Source organism: Calidris pugnax, unplaced genomic scaffold (genome assembly GCF_001431845.1).
Source record: "Calidris pugnax isolate Ruff unplaced genomic scaffold, ASM143184v1 scaffold147, whole genome shotgun sequence".
NCBI lineage: Eukaryota > Metazoa > Chordata > Aves > Charadriiformes > Scolopacidae > Calidris > Calidris pugnax.
The window spans coordinates 4,005,228-4,027,370 of NW_015092359.1; the positions used below are offsets into that span (position 1 = coordinate 4,005,228).

Sequence of the window (22,143 nt, forward strand, 5' to 3'; positions counted from 1 at the left end):
GGGTCGCGGTAGCGGTGGTGGCGGCGGGGACCCCCACCGGCTGCGGCCGCCGGGGCGCGGCGCGGCCCGGCGAGACTTGACGGCAGCCCACATCGAGTCCTTCAACTACGCCGTTAGCGAGGGGGTCTACCGCGCCGTGCAGGTCTGGGGGCCGCGGGGGAAACGGGAGGGTGTTTGGGGGTGTTTTCGGGTTCGTTCCCTCCCGCCGGGCCTCACTCGGTGCCGTTGCAGGACCTGTCGCCGGTGGAGCTGAAGCTGAAGGAGAGCCGGGTGTCGCTGGCGGTGGTGGGGGTGTCCATTTCCCCCCCCGCCGTGCCGGCCGGGACGGTGTGTCAGGAGCGGAGGGTTTTCCCCGCCGAGTGCCGCGGCCTGCGCAGCACCTACCGCGGCAGGATCGCCGTAAGTATCCCTCCGCCTGCTCCCCCTTCCCACACCCACACCTCCCCCTTTTGCAGGCTCATCGTCGCCGTGGGGTGCCAAGCCAGCCTCACCCGTTTCGGTGTCCTCTACTCTAACCCCCTCCCTGTCCCCGCTTCAACCAGCCTCGGGGGGTGGTGGGGTGTCTCTCAGGACCTCGTCCCACCTGGAGTCTCGGCTGTGGGTGAGGTGGGAGCTCCCCGAAACCTTCCCTCAGAGGCATCCACCCCCCTCCCGGGGTCTCCACTGCCCTCTGTGCCACCGGGGCCGAGCTCTGTGTGTGGGGGGAGGTCTTTGCTGGGCTGTCAAGTTGGCCTTGCCGTCAGCCAGCTGCTTCTGAGGGAGACCGGTGTCATAGAAGCTTCTAGGATGGAAGGGACCTTTAAGATCATCTAGTCCAACCATCAACCTAACTCTGATTTAAAAAAAAACAACCCAAAAGAACAAAGCCAACAACCCATCACTAAACCATGTCCCCCAGCACCATGTCAACCCGTCTTTTGAACACCTCCAGGGATGGTGCCTCAACCCCTTCCCTGGGCAGCCCATTCCAATGTCTGAGAACCCTTTCTGTGGAAAAATTTTTCCTAATATCCAACCTGAGCCTCCCCTGGTGAGGGAGGCCATTTCCTCTTGTCCCATCGCCTGTGACTTGGGAGAAGAACTGACCCCCACCTCCCTACACCCTCCTTTCAGGGAGTTGTAGAGAGCAATAAGGTCTCCCCTCAGCCTCCTCTTCTCCAGGCTGAATAACCCCAGCTCCCTCAGCCTCTCCTCACAAGACTTGTTCTCCAGACCCCTCACCAGCTCCGTTGCCCTTCTCTGGACCTGCTCCAGCACCTCAATGTCTTTTTTGTGGTAGGGGGCCCAAAACTGGACACAGCCCTCGAGGTGGGGCCTCACCAGTGCCCAGTACAGGGGGACAGTCACTTCTTGAGTCCTACTCCCCGCACTGTTCCTGACCCAGGCCAGGATGCTGTTGGCCTTCTTGGCCACCTTGGGCACACTGCTGGCTCCTGTTCAGCCCACAGGCCACCAACACCCCCAGGTCCTTTTCTGCCAGGCAGCTCCAGCCACTCTGCCCCCAGCCTGGAGCGCTGCAGGGGGTTGGTGTGACCCATCCTGGAGAACGTGACAATCCAAACCTTCTTTCTGCAGGAATCCAGGTTTCAAGAGCCATGTTTCTCCCATGTACAAGTCCAGAGTTATAAATCCCTCTTGTTCACTTAATATGTTCATCGTTTTTCAGAGTTGCTCTGAAATTTGCCCAGAGAAGCACCCTCAGCACATATTTTCCTTTGCACTGTGAAAGGATTGCACAGCCGTTGATGTTTTCCATTAAAATTGTGTCATTGTGCCTGAGCTGTGCGTTTGCGTGAGGCACCTGGTGCAAAGGATTGCTTGCTGGCAATTTTATTTTTATTTTATTTGTCCAAAGCACTACAATTTACAGTGATAGGAGCGACTGTATGTGCAATATCTTATCTGAACGCGACAGTGGCACAGTTGCGGATTGTGCACAGCCGTTTTCCCAGGGGCTCTTAGATTTTCCTGAGCTAGAGATGCTTTTATTTTTCATACCTGAATTATTTCCCATCTTTTTTTTTTTTTTTCCCCACGTTTGTGTGTTTAATTATATATTTATTTTTGGTTTTTGTCCTCTATAATCTTTCTCCAAAACAGCTCATGCAGCACCACAAGGAGGAAGAGGTAATGGGGATTTTGTGAGTCAGGAAAATCTGCATTTTACACGAGCAGTCTCCCAGGCCAACTTCTCTTTACAGAACTTGAGCATTTATATTTTATTTCAGGTTTGACATGCTATTTATATTAAGATGATGAGGGGCCTGGAGCATTTCCCTTACGAGGAGAGGCTGAGGGACTTGGGGCTTTTTAGTCTGGAGAAGAGAAGGCTGAGGGGGGATCTGATCAATGCTTATAAATACTTAAAGGGAGGGTGTCAGGAGGATGGGGCAGGTCTTTTTTCAGTGGTGCCCAGGGACAGGACAAGAGGAAATGGGCACCAACTTGAACAGAAGAAGTTCCACCTAAAGATGAGGAGGAACTTCTTTCCTGGGAGGGTGGCAGAGCCCTGGCAGAGGCTGCCCAGGGAGGTGGTGGAGTCTCCTTCTCTGGAGACATTCATACCCGCTCCTGGACACGTTTCTGTGCAACCTGCTCTGGGTGGCCCTGCTTTGGCAGGAGGGTTGGACTAGATGATCTCCAGAGGTCCTTTCCAACCCCATATGATTCCTTGAGTAATTCCCAAGACTCAATTTACTCTTAAATGTTGCCAGGTGTTGAACCGATGGTTTTGTATTGCAGTACCAGTGTTTTTCTCCTGCACAGCAGCAGCTCTTTTAAAACCCCTCATTCTGCATATAAAGTTAGGGTTTGTTTGCTTCCACAGTGCGTTTGATCACCTTGTTTCTTATGCTGAAGGGGTCCTTCTGTAGACCCACTGCCAGATCTTGTTGTAAATAGATTATTTTCCTTCACACCTGCTTTTCTTTCTCGCTTTTGAGATCACTGGTGACCATGTATGAGACTTAGGAGTGGTCTCTGCAGGCTTGTAGTGTGGGAGTCCTTTCATTGAGCAGTTTCTGTTTTCTTCTACATTTTCTCTTAACTCCTGAGGATTCCTTTCATATCCTGTGGCTGTCTCTTTTATTGAGGCTGCTCTGTTGAAGGTCCTGAAAGGGAAAGTAGGTTGTGTCAACTTTTTTCACTCTACTAGCAGCTTCTTGACCTGGTTCTGGACTTGTATGATTTTATTCTGTAAACCCACATTGACTGGTTTCCATGGGGTAATCTTTATGCACGTCCCTACTAGTTCTGCTCTTTATTGTCATTATGACAATTTTACAGTGATAGAACTTTGTTATAACAAACAGATTGTGGTTATGTTAAATGTACAGTTAATAAAGCAGGAAAGATTAAAAGGGCGGCTTAATTTGCTCACTGTTTGCGTTGTGTCGTTTTAGGCTGACATCAGCTGGTCAGTGAATGACGTGCCACAAGGGACTATTAAACAGCCCCTCGGGTATATTCCAATCATGGTGAAGTCCAAGTTGTGCAACCTCTATAATCTTTCTCCAAAAGAGCTCATGCAGCACCACAAGGAGGAAGAGGTAATGGGGATTTTGTGAGTCAGGAAAATCTGCATTTTACACGAGCAGTCTCCCAGGCCAACTTCTCTTTACAGAACTTGAGCATTTATATTTTATTTCAGGTTTGACATGCTATTTTTTCTGATTGTAACCTACTTACGGTGGTTCTATACAGCATCTTGAAAAATTTGCATTCAGAGCTGTCTTTTTGAAGACAGGGTTCTGTTTGGTGGAGATACTTAGGATTCCAGTATACACCTTCTCAGCTGCTATGTAGCAGCAGGCTATGTAGCTGTGAGTGGGCCTCTGTGGAGTCAAAGATTTGGAGAACAGGCATTGAAAGGGACAGTCTAATTCTCAGTTGTCTCTGCAGCTTTTTCCTTGTTTCCCCGGCAGCGTGTTGGCTGTGGGGGACTGAATACAGAATTATTTAGTGCCGTATTTTGCACGCACAAAAAGAGTGAGCAAGCTATGAAAGAAAATCTACAGTGGTGTACTGTTGCTGCCCCCCTCTAGTATGTTGCTTGTACATTTATTCTTAGTATTACTGCTGAAACAATTTATGTTTAATGGCATACTGTTGGGGCAGCTATAAATTTCTCAGTTTTAAACTTGTATGTGATCAGAAAGAGATTTTCTACACTGAGATCCCTCTGGTTTATAAACTCAAAATGAGAACTTAAGAGTATTTATTAAAAAAAAAATAATTGTCAGCTCTTCAGAGCCGTTCAGTGGATCACACAGAGGTTTCTTTTTTGGTTAGTTTGTTGCTTTTTTTCTTTCTTCCTTTAAATTGTGGAATGTGCATCCCTTTCCTTGCACTGTATGCTACATTTAGATTTAATAGTCACTGACAAGGAGTGCAGGCTTGCCAAATGCAGTGCTGAAATAGACGTCTTGCTACGTGTTCTGTAGTTAAAACATTAAATTTCTTTTGTAACAGGCATATAATACAGGTGTGTTTGTCTTAAAATGCTGGATTATGAATTTCTAAGCACATTAAAATGATTTTTCTTCTTCTGCCAGGAAATGGGAGGCTACTTCATAATTAACGGCTTAGAAAAAGTTATTAGGATGCTGATAATGCCCAGGCGAAATTTCCCTCTTGCAATGACAAGACATAAATGGAAAAACAGAGGCCCTGGCTTCACAGAGTACGGTAAGCTGTAGTTTCCTGCAGCATCCTGCTAGAGGACGAACAGGAGTGAGCATCTATAGCTGACTTTCAGTAGTTTGTTTTAGTAGTTTGTGGCTCTAGTATAATCTTTATATTTTTTACTGCGCATAAAAATAAAGGGTCAACACCACCATAAGGGGACAAGGATGAGGCAGATGCTGGCCTTGTGGGAGCTGTCTGAGCCCCCCACGCTGAGAGAGGGGATTTTATTCCAGGCTTTGCAGTACATATAACTTTTTGTTATGTGGAAGGTGTAACTGAGACCCTACCATCAGTAGACATCAGTGTAAATTGCCGAACCTGTGTCATTGAGTTTGGGTTTTCTTACTTTTGGATGGCAGATTTAATATACGTGAAGCAGATTAACTAGAATTTTGGTTGTCCCGTGGCTTGGTCATGTATACGCAGTAAAACAAGTTGAAGTTTTGATGATATAAGTCACCATTTTAAACTCAGGTGTTACCAGCTGCTGGTTTGACTGGACCACATACAGTGGACACCCTGGTTTGACTGGACACACATACAGTGTGCTCGAGCACACACTGTAATTCCACATTAATTAATTTTGAGGCAGTGCCAGTTAAAATGGTCCCGTTTGTTTTATTTTTCTTTGTTCTGCAGTGGATAGGATGGGGCAGGACCAGGAAACACCCCTTCAGCGGTGCCACCTGAATCCAGAGATGCGAAAACTTGACCTAGAGTGCAATTAGGGAGAGTACCTGTGTGCTGCTGTATCTTACAACCTAAGGTTACAGGCAGTAGTTGAGGCCTGGGGCTGTCCTTTTCTCAAAAACTGAACGCGCCTTCCAAGCCTCTCAGCAAGTGCTGGCAACTGAGCCAACCACATTCTGGGCTGCGTCAAGAGAAGTGTGGCCAGCAGGGCCAGGGAGGTGATTCTGCTTCTCTGCTCTCGTGAGACCCCACCTGAAGCTCTGCATCCAGCTCTGGAGTCCTCCGCACAGGAAGGACTTAGACCTGTTGGAAACCAGTCCAGTGGAGGTTCCTGAAAATGAACAGAGGGCTGGAGCACCTCTGCTGTGAGGACAGGCTGAGAGAGGTGTTCTTCCTAAGATCTAATCTAAATCTCCCCTCTTCCAATTTAAAACCATTATCCCTTGTCCTGTCACTGCACTTCCTGACAAAGAGTCCCTCCTCAGCTCTCCTAGAGCTCCCTTCAGATATTGGTAGGCTGCAATGAGGTCTCCCTGGAGCCTTCTCTTCTCCAGGCTGAATAGATAGATACTAGAAAGAAATTCTTTGCTGTGAGGGTGGTGAGGCACTGGAAGAGGTTGCCCAGAGAAGCTGTGGCTGCCCCATCCCTGGAGGGGTTCAAGGCCAGGCTGGATGGGGCTTGGAGCAACCTGGTCTGGTGGGAGGTGTCCCTGCCCAGGGCAGGGGGGTTGGAACTGGATGATCTTTAAGGTTCCTTCCAATTCTGCCCATTGTGTGATTGCATGATTTGTCCACTAAGAACTGCTGTATTTAATTGGAGTGGGAGATTGATGCTAAAATTGGGGATCTGCCTCGTGTTCAAGCCATGAAGTACCGAAGTTTCTCTCGTGAATTGTCTCACACCTGCTTGGACGTCTCACAGCAATGCAGCCAGTTGGTTTTATACACCTCACATTGGTCTTTGCTTGTGTGCAACCTTGCAGGAGTAGTGATGCACTGTGTTAAGGAAGAGCACGCTGCAATAAATATGAACCTTCACTACTTGGAAAATGGGTGTGTCATGGTGAATTTCATTTTTCAGAAAGAGTTATTCTTCCTTCCCTTGGGATTTGCTCTGAAGGTAAGCAGCTAATGCTCATGCTCTCTGTGTTGAATAAACACAGAAATTTTGCTAGGCATTTTTATTTAGGTAATGAGAATAAGCTAATTATCGAGGGGTTTCAGTCATCCTTCCTATGCTGGCTGAAGAACCGAGCCTACGCCTGTAATGTAACACTTGGCTGCAGCAGAGGAAGCATGTGCAGGGTCAAGAGAGGAGAGGAGAGTTAGACAAGGGTTTCGTGGCTCTGGATGAATAGCTCTTGGAGGGTGTTAAGAGTTTGCCACCTATTGTGAAAGATCTCAGGAATCTTTTTAAAACAGAATGACAGCTGAGCGTTCAGTGAGTGAACAGCTTTAATCATTAAAGAAGGTTGTCCCATCTAAAAGCAAAGCAGTGAGCTGGATTTTTTTTTTTTTTTTTTTCAAGGAGAAAAATGTAGTGCTGTTTCTGATTGGAACTGGAAGCAGTGAAGGATCTATTTGAGCACATTTGATGGATGTAAACTGTTCTTTGGATAGCTGGCAAAAGTTTTACTTGAGCCAAGACTTTTTAAATGTGCAAAGGAATTGTACTGACTTTCTGGTAGCTCATGAGATCTCTGGATAAGCAGGCTGTGTTTTTTGAAGTTCAGATTCTTCTATAAGTAGGCACTTTTTATGGGTTTGCATTCCCCCTGCTCCGCATCCGTCAAGCTGGATTCTGTACTGGTTTCCTGGTGCCCATCCAGGTCCCACTGTGGCAGATTGCTGCTGCTGCAGCCCCACTGCTCTTCTGTTCTGGCTGTAATTCTGGTTTCTTCTTGCTGTGTAATCATCCCAGTGCTCTCCTCTGTTGGACAAGAGGTAGCATGTGCTCTGGCTGCTTCCAAATTATGTATATCTTGATTACCAAGCAGCAGAACTGAGCTTACATTGCCCTCTTCTATAAAGAAACTTGCCTCAGTGTCTTTTTCATGCAGCCTTCAATTTTCCTGAATTTTCTGAAGCTTACTTAAATGTGATGAACAAGGAGCTTACTTAAAGGTGAGGCACATTTGTCAGTAAACACAGAAGTCGTAGGTGGACAACATTTGCTTAACCCTGATGTAAAGAAACAACTAGGAAACTGTTATAACACCAAGAGCTAAGAACAGTTGGATTTAAGTGGGAGCTTTTAGCATATGAAGTGTTGAAACTACAGTGAATTCGTTCTAATAGCCTTCATCAAAAGGCTAAATTGTCTTTTGATTTGCACAAGAATGAGTAACAGCTTGAGACAGTGGTGAATTAAATTCATGTTTCTAAGTGAGCTCATTCTGTAAAGACCGTAGTAAATCATACCTAAACAAGAGAAGCCTGTCAATTTATAGGGTGCAAGTTTGATTTTTGACAAGGATCTGGCTTGTGAGTACTTGTGATCACCATCAGGGTGTGAATATCCCCTGCATTACCCTCTAAGCACCTCAACCCCACAGTATTTTTCAGTTTGCATGGTGAAAGGGTATTTCCAGAGGACTGAGACCTAAATCAGTGAGGTGCCCTAGTTCTTATGCTTTATTTTATGGGCAGGTATTGCTATGAGTTTGTTTTTCTGATCTGATACGCTTCTGTCTTTCAGGCATTAGTTAATTTCCCAGACTACCAGATTTTTGAAGAGTTGGTCAAAGGAAAGGAAGAGGACACCTTTTATGTCAACTGCGTTACCGAGATGATGAGAGCGGTCGTGGATGCGGGCTGTTTGACCCAGCAAAACGTCCTCGAATACCTGGGAAAGAGCTTCAGAATCAAACTGAACCTTCCTGAGTGGTACAGCAACGAGCAGGCTGCGGATTTCATTCTGAAGTATGTATGTGTGCATGTAGGAGCGTGCGCTGCAACGTAATTGCATGGAAATTTAGGCAGATGTAAGAGTACTCTGCCACATTGCATCACGCTTTGTTATGATTTTCACACGCATTTATAAAACAGCAGTGGCCAGTTTTTTGTTGGCACTCCAGGATATTAGGATAATCCCGTGTTTGCGGTGTTCAGAAATACGCATTTTCATGGATTGACACAAGTATCCCCAAAATGGTTTCAGGAAAGAGTATCGGCTGTTATTTAAGTTCTGATGTGTTTGATGTAAAACATAAATATTGAAGATAAAGGTTAAAGCAAGTTCTGTGATTGTTCAAGGCTCTGCTTGTTGAGCAGAAATACTGCAATTTGTGGCACTTCGTCAGTTTCACACAGTCATCGGCAGCTATGATGAGATACATGTTTATTCTTTTAAATGGTAGAAATTACATGCTTTAAAATCTTGCTTCTTCCATGGAATAAGTTGGAAAGGAACGGAAGAGCTGGCTTTGAGACTTTCACTGTGACAGACACTCAACTAAATAATTTATTTTTCTGGTAAAGTAGGTATTGCCCTTCAGGGTGTTTTAGCACATGAAAAGGATCACTTGGGATGCCCAGGTCCTTTACTACTTCTGAATAGGGGGTGGTCAGGTGGCTGGAAACATGAAGGCAGCCTGCAGGTGCCTCAAAGGGGCACTTACAAGTCCATAGACCAGCTGGAAGCACAGAATTTTGTGCTGAGAAACGTGAGTGGGTAATCTCAAGAAAGTTGAAATTACGCTGATTTTCTTATTTATAAATATTCTTGGTAGGTGGTCGGTTTGTTTGTTTTCCTCTGATAGGATTAGCTTCAGCTGAGGAGAGAGAAGAAGATGAATAGTGAAAACATTAATTGGGATGTACCTCGTATGTAAGAGTGCTGGAACTGTAGCTTACCTGGACAGAACCTGCCTTCAGAGTTTTGTCTTGCTTTGTGGTGGAGTTGCGAAGGCTTCAGGAGAGGGCAACGTGGAGCAGAAGTGAAAAGCTGGAAAAAATCCTCATCTCGAGTGTCTGGGAAAGCAGTCGATCCAGCTTTAGTGGGAATTAGGTGTGGCTCCCCTTTTTGCTTACGCCAGAGTGTTGTTCAGCCCACAGTTTTCCCCACGTGGGTTGGTAGCAGTGGGGATTGGGACTTTCTGTGGCAGGACAGTGATGGTGTTAACAGAAATGTTTTGTGATTCGCTGCTAGTTTCTAGTTCTTGATTTGGGGTGGAGTGTGTGTGTGTGGATGTGTGCCTGTATATGGTGTCATAGCTACTTTAACCCACAAACCTCATCTAGTCCTGTGTCAAGTGTCTGTTTATGTAAACTGTACTTACATGGGAGTGTGTAAAAATCAATCTTTCACAAGGTTCACCTTCATCTCATCAACCAGGTTTATCCTTAACAAGACTAGCCCCATACAAAGATAAGTTGATAATTTTTCATCTCGGTCCCTGGAGTTTTTTAATTATTACTTCTTAGAATTGTCATGGCAGATGGAAAAGTTTGTACCTTATTAGGCTTTTTAGCAAAAAAAAAAAAAATTTGGTTTGTGAAATTTAGGAGAAACTTGACGAACAGCTAATATGAAGAGATGGTGCTAGTTGTCCTCCTTCTTTCTCTTCCTCCAGCAAGTGTATCTGCATACACCTGACAAACAGAACAGAAAAGTTCTACCTGCTCTGTATGATGACCCAGAAGCTGTATGCTTTTGCCAAAGGGGAGTGCATGGAGGATAATCCAGACAGTCTGATGAATCAGGAAGTGCTTACCCCGGGACAACTTTTCCTTATGTTCTTAAAGGTAAGGTCTTAAGGGGTTTAAGCCTGTGAATGGAATGATCGTCCAGTCCAGACCCCACGGTGACCGTGGTGGGGACAGGAAAAGTGCAGGAGCCAGAGCGAAGAGCGGGGAGTCTGGATGTGCTACAAAGTGTAGTGTAGCTCCAGTAGGCACTGGAGTTAAGGAAGGCTTGGCTGTCTCAGTATAGGGTACTAAGTATGCTAAAAACAAGAACTCCTGTAGAAAACCTGGAATAGAGAGCTTCATGGGCTTCCAGAGCAAATGGAGGCACCCCATTCAAGGTGGGAGTCTGAGGAAGGAAAAATACAATCCTTCTGGTGTTTGAAGAGGGTTTTGAAACGTCATATTTCTGTTGTATCAGTTCATACAGGAGTGGTAAAGGTCTGCCTTCCTGTGGTGTTGCTGCTGATTCACATGGCAAATGTGCAAGAAAATAACTGCCTCCCCTCCATCTTCCAAAAGTGATGATTTGTGAAATTGTCATCGCTCTCCCATCTCTAAATTCCTTTATGGATCAGGAATTTGATGACACGCCTGACTTACAGAGTTATTAGTGGTGATGTAAAAATGCAGTTCTCTAATCTATTCCAATTCAGTGTGAATTCAGTTTATTTCTAGGGATTCCTTATTTTTAGGATGCCAGGAGGGAAGTATTCATGTTCAGAAGCTTGACTATCCCATGAAAATCATTGTGGAACAGTAGTTCCCATCCCCAAGTAAAGATACTTCCCTGAGTTATTAGATAACTTTTTTTTTAACCTTTTCCATTTTAGCCAAAATTTTCATTAGCGTTGTTTCATTGAAAGACTACTAAAACCTCTCTGTGTTTTAAGTGGTTTCAGTGAGTTTAAGAAATAACATAAAAAGTGAGTCCTGTGAAGCATTTCAGTGCTCTGTGGAACCAGGAACCAGAAGGGGTTGCTTTCCTGCCTGGCCCTGTCAGATCAGCAGGAGAGTGACTGAGTTCACAGAGAATTCCTAAATAGACCAGAGCATATAGTAAACACAGTGTGGGTGTAAACAGTGGATTTTTACTGAGAGTTCAAAGCATTATTGGGTGTCTTATGTCCTTTCTCCCATTTTTATGTAGTATCTAAGATCACAGCAGCGATAAAATTGCAATTAACATGAACATCTAGTCCACTGTCTCAGATTGTCTCGGCAACATTTAAATACCGTGTGTCCACAGCCTTCAAGTTTTGGTGTCTAAACAGGCTACATTATTGTGGTTTTACTTTGTATTTAGCAGACTAATCAGTGGAGTTAGTCTTGTGGTCGGCTTATAGGTACTATTTCTGCCTTGGGTTTTGTTTGTTCTTTATGAAATTCAGTTATTGTTTGCCAGACTCATCACCGGTCTGGATGGAAGTGGTCACTAAGCTTGTTGGATGGGTATTCTCCTTGCAGGTCAGTTGGCCTGATACCACCTGATAAAACGAAGTCCGTGTGGGAAATACAGCTGGAAAACTGTCAGTTCACTAAAACTTGTCCATCCTGCTGGTCTCGGAGGATTTCTGTAGCACTTGCAGCTGATGTGAAGTTCTAATTTGAGCCTTTCTCTTCCTGTTTTTAAACTTAAAACTCTCGCTTTTAAACCCTAGGAGAGGCTCGAAAGCTGGTTGCAGTCCGTTAAGTTCGTTTTGGAGAAAAGAGCAGAAAAGGCAGATATCAACATAAATGCAGACAGCTTGGTGAAGGCATTCAGCCTGGCAACAGACCTTACCAAGCCATTTGAATATCTTCTTGCAACTGGTAACCTGCGATCTAAAACCGGTAAATCTTCAGGCTTAAGAAGCCTTTTTTTTCACCCCCTAAAAAAAACTAATCAGTGGAGTTAGTCTTGTGGTCGGCTTATAGGTACTATTTCTGCCTTGGGTTTTGTTTGTTCTTTATGAAATTCAGTTATTGTTTGCCAGACTCATCACCGGTCTGGATGGAAGTGGTCACTAAGCTTGTTGGATGGGTATTCTCCTTGCAGGTCAGTTGGCCTGATACCACCTGATAAAATGAAGTCCGTGTGGGAAATACAGCTGGAAAACTGTCAGTTCACTAAAACTTGTCCATCCTGCTGGTCTCGGAGGATTTCTGTAGCACTTGCAGCTGATGTGAAGTTCTAATTTGAGCCTTTCTCTTCCTGTTTTTAAACTTAAAACTCTCGCTTTTAAACCCTAGGAGAGGCTCGAAAGCTGGTTGCAGTCCGTTAAGTTCGTTTTGGAGAAAAGAGCAGAAAAGGCAGATATCAACATAAATGCAGACAGCTTGGTGAAGGCATTCAGCCTGGCAACAGACCTTACCAAGCCATTTGAATATCTTCTTGCAACTGGTAACCTGCGATCTAAAACCGGTAAATCTTCAGGCTTAAGAAGCCTTTTTTTTCACCCCCTGCTGAACAGAATGAGAAACAACATAAAACCGAGCTCTTAACTGAAAGCAACTGCTTGTGTGCAGGCATTGTACACTGTAACTGAATTAATGAACGTGGTTTGAGGAAAAGGAATAGTTGAGGAAAAAGGCAAGATTTCTCATCAAGCATAAACTTTATGCATGTATAGAACTGGTCAGTTATTAAAACAAAGCCTCTACTCATATAAACAGTTGAAACTAAATTTAGAATTGTCCAAAACAGTAACCGTATTTAGGTTTGGTTTCCCAAAGCTTATTTCTTCAGAGAAGGGACGTTTGTTTATCAGGACTGCCCCGTTGGTCATGTGAGCTTAAATGGAGAGAAACTGCTTCGCTAACGTGTATTTCAAATTTACCTTGTGCTTCCCTGAAGTGTCTGGTGTGGTGATGTTGTAACGGAATGCCCACTAGAAAATGAAGTCAGATGAGAAGACCACAGAATTTCAGTAAAAAGTACCAGCTGAAAATCCCCAAGTCACTTCACTGGGAGTGACTTTCGCGTGTTTCTAAAAGGGGTTGGATTTTAAGCAGTAGCTTGGAATGTAGAGTCTCAGAGTTGTCTGTGCACAGGCAACAGCACATGCGCCTTGTGCTGCTGGGATCCTGTAGGGCTCGTCAGTGAAAAGTAAGAAACTGGATTGTAACATCATACTCGATTTGTTAAAGCTGGATGGTGTCCTGACATAAATCTTGATTATTTTGTTGTTGTTGTTGTTGTTCCCAAGGCCTGGGCATGTTACAGGACAGTGGTCTGTGCGTGGTGGGAGACAAGCTGAACTTCATCCGCTACCTTTCCCACTTCCGCTGCGTGCACAGAGGGGCAGCGTTTTCCCAGATGAGAACTACAACCGTCCGCAAGCTGCTGCCCGAGTCCTGGGGGTTCCTGTGCCCCGTGGACACCCCAGATGGAGAACCCTGTGGTCTGATGAACCACATGACTGCTGTGTGTGAAATAGTGACGGAGATGGTGCCCGTGAGAGACATTCCCCCTTTGCTGTGTTCCCTGGGTATGTTTTACTGGCTTGATTGTTTAAGGAAGTGCTCTTCCTTTTTTTACCTTTCTGTCCTGCAAACCTGTATCTGGGAAAGCTTCTCCAGATAACCATCACTGGACGCTGCTAACCTGAGAAGGTGAAATCAAGTTACACCTGTACTTGCTGTGCTTCTGCTCCGTGGTAAGCAGCAGGTTGTTTATACAGGGGCGTCAGCCTTTTGGAGGCAGTAAAGTTCAATGTAAAAGGCTCTTCGCCGTTTGCTGTAGAGTGAAGGTGTTCACTTAAGCACAGGGAATTGCACAGCACAAGCACTAAGAAATTGGACGAAGCAGTGACTTTCTAATGCTGCCAGTGACTTTAATTCAAGCGCAGGATTCAACAGGAATCCTTAGTTTGGTCAGAAAAATTGGGAGGGGAATGGCATTCTTAGTTGTGCATATCTTACATTTTCCATTAAGTGATCTACAGCTTTGCCCTGTAGAACTGAATTTTTTTGTTGTCTCGGAAAGCTTTTTGGTGTGGATTGAGGCTTCCTGCAGAAATAACTTGTGTGTTTTGTTTGCTTTTTCGGCTGTTCCTTCCACCACCCCCACCCCCCCCACCTTCTCACAGGTGTCACCCCCATTGATGCCACACCGAGCAAGCCTTACGCGGAGTGTTGCAGAGTCGTGCTGGATGGTTCTGTGGTGGGCTGGGTGGAGTGGGACCTGGCTCCTGAGATCGCAGAAACCCTCCGCCGTTTCAAGGTTGTCCTGTTTATAATGTTTCTTAGCTGAGCATCCTCAATATGCAGTGGTCAAAAGTGGGGGGGAAAAAAAAAAAAAGTTCCAAACATGTCTAAACCTCCATTTTATTTTTTTTTTTTTTTACATCTGACCCAATAAGTTATTTTTGGCTGTATATTCAAAACCTGCCTGGACACGTTCCTGTGCAACCTGCTCTAGGTGGACATGCTCTGGTAGGGGGGTTGGACTAGATGGTCTCCAGAGGTCTCTTCCAGCCCCATATCATTCTGTGCTTCTGTATGTGAGTGTTGGAGTGGGCTTTTCTGTTTTTCTTCTTTTATGTCCATATGTTCGGTCTGTTTATGAAGTCATCATTTTTAGAAGAACTTTTTTTTTTTCTTTCTTGAAAAGGGTAAGATAAGCATATTCTGTCTTTTTCTTAATGGAGATTTTTCTAGAAGTATTTTTTCAAAATCTTTTCTCCACCATTCTATATACACCCGTGGTGGGCATTTTCATTGTGTAGCCTGTTGGATGCAGCTTAACTAAATGGGTGTTGTGTTTCTAAATTGGTATTTCTTTGCACAAACAGATAACACAAGAGAAGAGATTCCCTGCACGGGCAGAAGTGGTCCTTATCCCAATGACTGGAAAACCCAGTCTGTATCCTGGGTTGTTCATTTTCACTACCCCTTGCCGGATGGTTCGCCCTGTCAAAAACCTATTCTATGGAAGGAATGAATGGATTGGTACTCTGGAACAGGTGGGCTTTCCATATTTCCTTTATAAAGCACTGACTATTACAGAGGTACCCAGCATCAAACCTGATGTTTTAGAAAATTATTTGTGAGAGCAGCTGAGGATGGGCCATAGGGAACTTGTGTTGAAGAGCTAGAAGAGGTGGCAAAAGGGTTTTCTCACCTCCTACTAATTGGTTTCTGGTAAATGGCTTGGATGGACTGTAGGGATCTTTTTGAGATGTTCAAATCTCTCTCGATTTTAACTTTGTGAAGCTTTTGAGGTGAGAAAGCTGTCTTGCCTGTACTGTCTCATCCTGTCTTACATCATGTTCTCCAAATTGCCCACGGGCAGCCAAGCAGTGGATTGCCAGGGAACTTGCCCATTTGGAACATATTAGAATGGGAGAAAGGAAGAAGGACATGTTGCTGCAGTTTTGTATTTCCAGGCTTGCTTTCCTTGCTGTGATTGTGATGGGTGGTTTAACAACCATCTGACGTTTCTCTTGCCTGCTACCTGGTCAAGGTGGAGACCCACCACCACAGCTAAAACTGAAATGGATAAAAAGACATCACCCGCAGCTTTGTTTTGCAAAGAAAGGAGCAAACGAATGTTGTCCAATTTGATGATTGCAGATCTTCATGAACGTGGCCTCGCTGGAGTCAGAGGTGGTGCCCGGAACGACCACTCACCAGGAGCTCTTCCCTCACAGCATTCTGAGCGTCGTGGCCAACCTCATCCCCTTCTCTGACCACAACCAAAGTCCACGAAACATGTACCAGTGCCAGATGGGTAAGTGCTGTAGTAGCTAATGCTGCAAGTCCCTGAGCAAGGGAGAGGGGGGAAAAAAATCTCACATGTCTATTCCAGTGTGTCTTCCTGGAAAAAAATCTCTCACATGTCTATTCCAGTGTGTCTTCCTGCATTCCCAAATAATGGCGTTGTTTCAGTATTGAAGCTGATTAACAACCATTTTTGTCATGGCAAAGTAGAATCATAGAATGGTTAGAGTTGGAAGGGACCTTAAAGATCATCTAGTTCCAACCCCCCTGCCCTGGGCAGGCACACCTCCCACCAGACCAGGTTGCTCCAAGCCCCATCCAGCCTGGCCTTGAACCCCTCCAGGGATGGGGCAGCCACAGCTTCTCTGGGCAACCTCTTCCAGTGTCTCACCACCCTCACAGCAAAGAATTTCTGTCTGGAGTAAAGAAATTCTGGGTAAATGCAGTCAAGTGTGGTAAATGAAGTCAAGTTTATCATCATCGTCCTGGCTTCCAGCGGCCAGTTGTTGCGCTCACGTTGCCTTCCTTAAGCCTTCAGCAACTTTTTTTGGTTGTGTTTTTCTTAATTTTGACCTCCTGTAGATGAAGTGAAGGGGGGGAGGGGGCTGCCCCAGCTGTTTGGTGGTGTCAGTGTCTTGACAACTGTGCTGCCAACAGCCCTCCCATCCCCACAACCAACGGAGGTTTAACCTACTTCTCACTGGTAGGTAGCTGCAGCAGATGCTCCACAGCAGTTGGGGTGAGGTTTCCTTGCCACCTGCTGTTGTCTTGGTGCTGCAGCTGTTGAGAGGACACTGGCTGTAGGCATCTGTCGAGAGAGAGTAATGCAGTGCTGTGGCAACAGTGTGGGATGTTCTGGCAACTGTTTGACAAAGATTTAAATGGATTTATTTGGTTGTCTGAAAAGTTTGGGTGGGGTATGTTGTGGGGTTCCAAAGATCTGAGGTGCAAGTGATGTGCAGAAAGCTTATTAAAAAAAAAAAAAAAAAAAAGGAAAGAGAAAGTGTGTGCGTAAGTACTTCAAGAGAGCAGGTCTCATTAGCTCGATAGAAGTGTTAGAGTATTACATTTTTGACAATATTATCAGAAAGATGTCCTTAAACTGCTACCACTTTTTCGTACTTTTCTGAAAGTACCGAGGTAACTATGTTTAAAACTTGTTTTCTTTACTAATATACTTAACGCTGCAGAAGCAAACACTTTTTGGCCTGGAAATATGTAAGGTGTGCCTCACTATGGGAAACTCTGGGGAGAGGAAAAAAAAAAACCCAACAACAAAAACCACAAAAAACCCCGACAAACAACAAAGTAAAAACAAAAAAAAAACCCACACCAACTTTATTGGAGATTTTGAAGCTGCAGAAAAGACACCAAATCGCAAATAGTCCTTATGAAATGCTACAAAAGGAACTGAGTGTTGTGATTCATAGAAACTTTTATAACTGGACTTAGGGCAGTTATTAAATTCTGAGGGTTTTAAGATTGATAACCCCTCTAAATTCCAAGTATTTCCAGCTTTCTTCTTAACGACGCATGGAGGATGAAACACAGATCAACTTTGAATTGATCCTGAATAAATCCAACCTGCTTTTGTTCTTTCTAGGAAAGCAAACCATGGGGTTTCCAGTTTATAACTACAAGGACCGCTCGGATAACAAGCTGTACCACCTTCACACTCCCCAGAGCCCTCTGGTGCGGCCCAGCATGTATGACTATTATGGGATGGACAGCTATCCCGTCGGCACCAATTCAATTGTGGCTGTCATCTCCTACAGTGGCTATGACATGGAAGATGCAATGGTAAGGAGAAATCCTGCTGTCCTCTAAAGGGATTTCAGGGTTGGGGTCTGGGAAGAAAGGTGGTACCTGGCTGAGAAGAGCCCATTTTCTGCTTCTGCCAGTCCACAGATTCTGTTAGGGCAGGTCATGCTAAAGGTACTGAGAGCTGAACTCCCTTGTGCAAGGCAGTGGGCTTCCAGCACTGAAAAACACTGGGATTACAAAAGGTTTGGGCTTTTTGGAACAGTGACTTGCTTGTGAGGCTTTGGCTAGGAAGGCAGTGTTAAAAAGGTAAGCATTGGATCAGAATGGAAACACTTTCTTTCTTTGAAGTTATTAGCAAGTCTTTAACAGGCCTTTTTTTCTTCTTTCTAGATCGTGAACAAATCTTCCTGGCAGAGAGGGTTTGCCTATGGAAGCGTTATCAAGGTGGAGAGCATTGACCTTTCCCTTAAAGCCAGCAGGGCAGGCGAAAACTTGGTGTTTGGCATCAGGCCTGGTGATCCCAACGTTACGGAGAAGCTGGATGCCGACGGACTGCCTTTTGTTGGCTCTATCCTACAGCCTGGGGACCCCTTCTACAGCTTCATGAACCTCAACACGGGGGAGACCTCCACTGTGTACTATCCGTAAGTACAGCGTGTCCCTCCTGGCTCCGCACACCCAATGTGGGAGCAATCTGAGGGCAGCAGGCCCTCTTGAGCTGCAGTGTCTTTTCCTCCAGGTGTTCCCTTTTCTCCTCACGTGATAGTGTCCATGTCATGACAGAGCGAGCATGAAGTTCATGTTGTGGGTAACTCCCATGTGTGTATCCTGGCTTTTCTCTAAGCCCCAGTGTATGCTGCAGAGCCTGACTTGTCCCGGGCGTGTATCCTGGCTTTTCTCTAAGCCCCAGGGGTGTATGCTGCAGAGCCTGACTTGTCCCGGGAGGAGAATCTGAGACCAGTAAAAAGAAAGAGCTTGCAGAGCTTTAGCTTTAGAAAGAGCTTTAGCGTCTCTCGAGGACTGTTCCTCTGCCCATCCCCTGCAGTTGTTTTCTGTAGCTTTTGGTTAATTGACTCACGTAAGGTGTTCTGTATAAAAAACCCAAAGAAACGCCAAACAAAACCAAAACAAAGTGCCTGGTCCCAGAGACTTGACAGAAAAACCTTGTAAGCAAAGGCGTTACAGGATTAGGGGTTCAAAGAGCATTTTTGTTAACATCACAGCTTCCAAACTGCTAGAAGATCAAATGTGTTAACTACACTCCTCCATCCCCCTGAAATATTTCGGGGATAAGTTTTGTAAGATTTTTGAACTTCAGTTGGGAGAGAGAAGGCTGCTGAGGCTTCCCTTAAAATCCTCTGAATTCTTTGAGGAGAGGGATGCAAAATGTATTGACAAAACCTAATATATATATATATATTTATTTATTTAAATGCATTCTGCACTCCCAGTTGTCCTTAGAGCTTCAGGCCTTACCTGTGTCTCTCTACAGCATCGACAGAATGAGGGTAACGCTGTGTAGTCGCTCCTGTTGTGAAGGCGCATTGGTTTGAGAAGTACTTGGGTAACACAGTAACTGGCCTCACTGGGAAAGCTGATGTTTATTACTCCATGGTGCCTTAGCTGCACTGAGGAGATTGCTGGGGAGTTGTAGAAGTACTCATCCTGGTCATAGGGCAGGGCTAAGAGACTGGGCACGTGGCAGTGGGGATCTGTAAGCTCGGTGCTTGTGGAGCCCTCCTTGGCTCTCCCACCCGGTGCTCCTGCTCCCCCCAGCTCTCTCAGGCCAGCCCAGCCTCAGTTCAGGTTCCTTATCCCGAGAGCCATTTTACCTCCGTGCCATTCACCTTTTGTTCATCCTTGGTCCAAATTCTTAGAAAGTTGAGATTTCCAGTTGTTGGTGTTGGCTCCTGCCCCCGGTTTTCTCCAGGGATCCAGGGCCTTGAAGAGGAAATTCTCCCTATAAGTACTGCGCACACTACTAGATCTTATGGATGGCTTAGAAGAGAAGGGAGGACAGAGGCTTTGACTGGAAAAGTTGAATAAGCTTGGAAAAGGTTTATGAAGCAGAGTTTTCTTTTTTTTTTTTTCTTAATTTTTTTTTTGTGATTGCCTATGCCTTGGTTGCTTTCGGGTTGCCTGGACCCTGGTGGCTTTGAAAGAGAAGCTGAACTTAGGTACAGCCTGCCTGCAAACACTTGGTCATTAGGACTTCGAAGGAGAAGAAGAAAAGTGAGCCTGTCTTAACGTGGGCGAGATGTATTTAGCTGTTGTCTCCCAAATAAGGGGGGAGTTTGGGCTTGACAGCTCTGTAACAACAGACTTAAGCCGCAGCAGACACCGGCACGTGGAACATCAAGCTGGGGGTTCATCTGGAGAAGCAGTTCTCCCCCCCAGGATGAGGTGCTTGTTGGCAAATCCCTCTGGGCTCGCGCTGCACCTTCCTTCCCTTTCTGCTCTGAAATTCCCCCTCTGCTTTCCGCCGAACCCCGCTGTTTATTTTGGTACCCCACCAAGATGGGGGTGAGTTTACCGGGGGGTAGGGCGAGGGGCTGCTGGGATGCACATCTGTCAGATAAAGCGCGATACGGCTGAACCAGGTTTAAATGATCTTTATTTGAAATCGGGGGCAGCACGTTACCTTGAACACCTGAAAACTGTAGCTGGTTTTCTAGCATTGGGAAGAGTAAACAAATGGCACTTGCGTGATGCCGTTGCCTTGCTTCCTTGCCCTAATCCTTAAGCAGGCTGATTTCCCTCACTACTGGGCAGTATTTTTCAGGAATGGTGTTGTTCCCCAGCTGTCCCAAGGCATTTTGTGAGACTTTCGAAGTGGTTTGGCTTCCCCCCCCCCCACTTCGTTTCCCCTTCCTGGCTGAAACTCATTAGCAGGCCTGACACCTTTGCTGTGATTGTTTTTCCACCCACCCAGGAATAAGGAAGTGGGCATTGTAGACAACGTCAGGTTATGCAGTAACGACCGGGGCACTGGGAAGTTCAAAAAGGCTTGCATCACCGTCAGGGTGCCCCGAAATCCAACGGTGGGAGACAAATTTGCCAGCCGCCACGGCCAGAAAGGCATCCTGAGCCAGCTCTGGCCAGTTGAGGATATGCCCTTCACGGAGAACGGGATGGTTCCTGACATCCTCTTCAACCCTCACGGCTTTCCCTCCCGTATGACCATCGGGATGTTAATCGAGAGCATGGCAGGGAAGTCGGCGGCGCTTCACGGCGTCTCCTACGACGCCACTCCCTTCACCTTCACGGAGAAGAACTCTGCCTTGAAGTATTTTGGCGAGACGTTGGTCAGCGCGGGTTACAACTTCTTCGGGACGGAGAAGCTGTACAGTGGCATCAGCGGGCTGGAGCTGGAGGCGGAGATCTTCGTGGGGGTGGTGTACTACCAGCGCCTGCGCCACATGGTCTCCGACAAGTTCCAGGTGAGGACGACGGGGCCCCGAGACTCCGTCACCAACCAGCCCGTCAAAGGGAGGAACGTGGAAGGTGGGATCCGCTTCGGCGAGATGGAGCGTGATGCTCTGCTGGCCCACGGCACCTCCTTCTTGCTCCAAGACCGCCTCTTCAACTGCTCCGATGGCTCCATCGCCTACGTCTGCACCAGCTGCGGCAGCATGACGTCTCCCGTGCTGGAGAAACCCCCCAACTCCTCCTCCCTGACCACCAACAGGAGGTATTCCTGCTCTGTCTGCAGCGAGGTGGACGCCATCGAGGTCGTCCCCGTGCCCCACGTCTTCCGTTACTTCGTGGCGGAGCTGGCAGCCATGAACATAAAAACCAAGCTCAACGTGGAGTAGCTCCATCCTCGGGCGCGGGGACAACGCCGCTGGGAGGGAGGAAGCACACGCCGGGCTCTGCCTTTTGCCCCCTCACCGCGGGGTTTCAAGCGTTTAGGTCAGTTCTCAGGTTCTTCAAAGGTTTAATTTGATGTTTGTAGGGAGAGGGGGGGGGGCTGTGGGGTGAGGATGGGTGTGGGAAGTTCCCGAAAGGATCACTAGCCATTTTGAGGACGTGGCATTTATGGAAATCAAGCAGATGCCCATCTCTGCCTGCACCGGGCTGGTGGAGGGGGGGGTTCTTTGTTCTCCGAGCGTTGGCTGCAGAGGTCACGAAACAGCATGGAGTTGAATGCTGGAAATGACGAAGGACGGAGTTGGGGGGGAAAAAATAGGAGAGACATTTTTGGTTTTTTGAAGAAAAACCCTCGCAAAACGCATGCCTTAATGATGGGTACGTGCTGAAGTGATTGGACGCGTTTTGGTGGGCTTTATTTTGCTCCGTGTGCCTCAAAACTCATGAAGAGGAAGAAGAAGAAGGAGGAGGAGGAGCAGGAGGCACAAGATTCTACTGCACAAAGCCACAGCCTTAGACCCCCCCGGAGACCCCAGGCCTGTCCCTGGGCGGGGGGATGTGTGTGTGTTTGGTGCTTTGGGGGTGGAGCAGCACCCCCCTGGAAATTTATTATGATTTTTTTTTGGTGTTTTATTTTTTTATCTCTGGCCGAAGCAGCAGCAAGAAGAAGCAGAAGGGCTCTCCAGGCTGGACCTCAGCCCTCCTGCAGCGCTGGAAGGCGGGGGGTGGGATGCTCACCGTGGC

General features: G+C 46.3%; 1 protein-coding gene across 1 annotated transcript; it reads left to right on the top strand.

The window, feature by feature from the left end:
* POLR1B (polymerase (RNA) I polypeptide B) lies at window positions 1–21,344 on the top strand. The gene is made up of 15 exons (XM_014962509.1): window positions 1–142; window positions 232–399; window positions 3,402–3,548; window positions 4,554–4,686; window positions 6,360–6,496; window positions 8,075–8,298; window positions 9,951–10,122; window positions 11,724–11,895; window positions 13,251–13,532; window positions 14,133–14,266; window positions 14,838–15,008; window positions 15,619–15,775; window positions 17,369–17,565; window positions 17,920–18,173; window positions 20,462–21,344. The coding sequence occupies exons 3-15, from the start codon at window positions 3,474–3,476 to the stop codon at window positions 21,342–21,344; spliced, it is 2,991 nt and encodes a 996-aa protein (XP_014817995.1). The 5' UTR covers window positions 1–142; window positions 232–399; window positions 3,402–3,473.
* The last annotated feature ends 799 nt before the right edge of the window (window positions 21,345–22,143 follow it).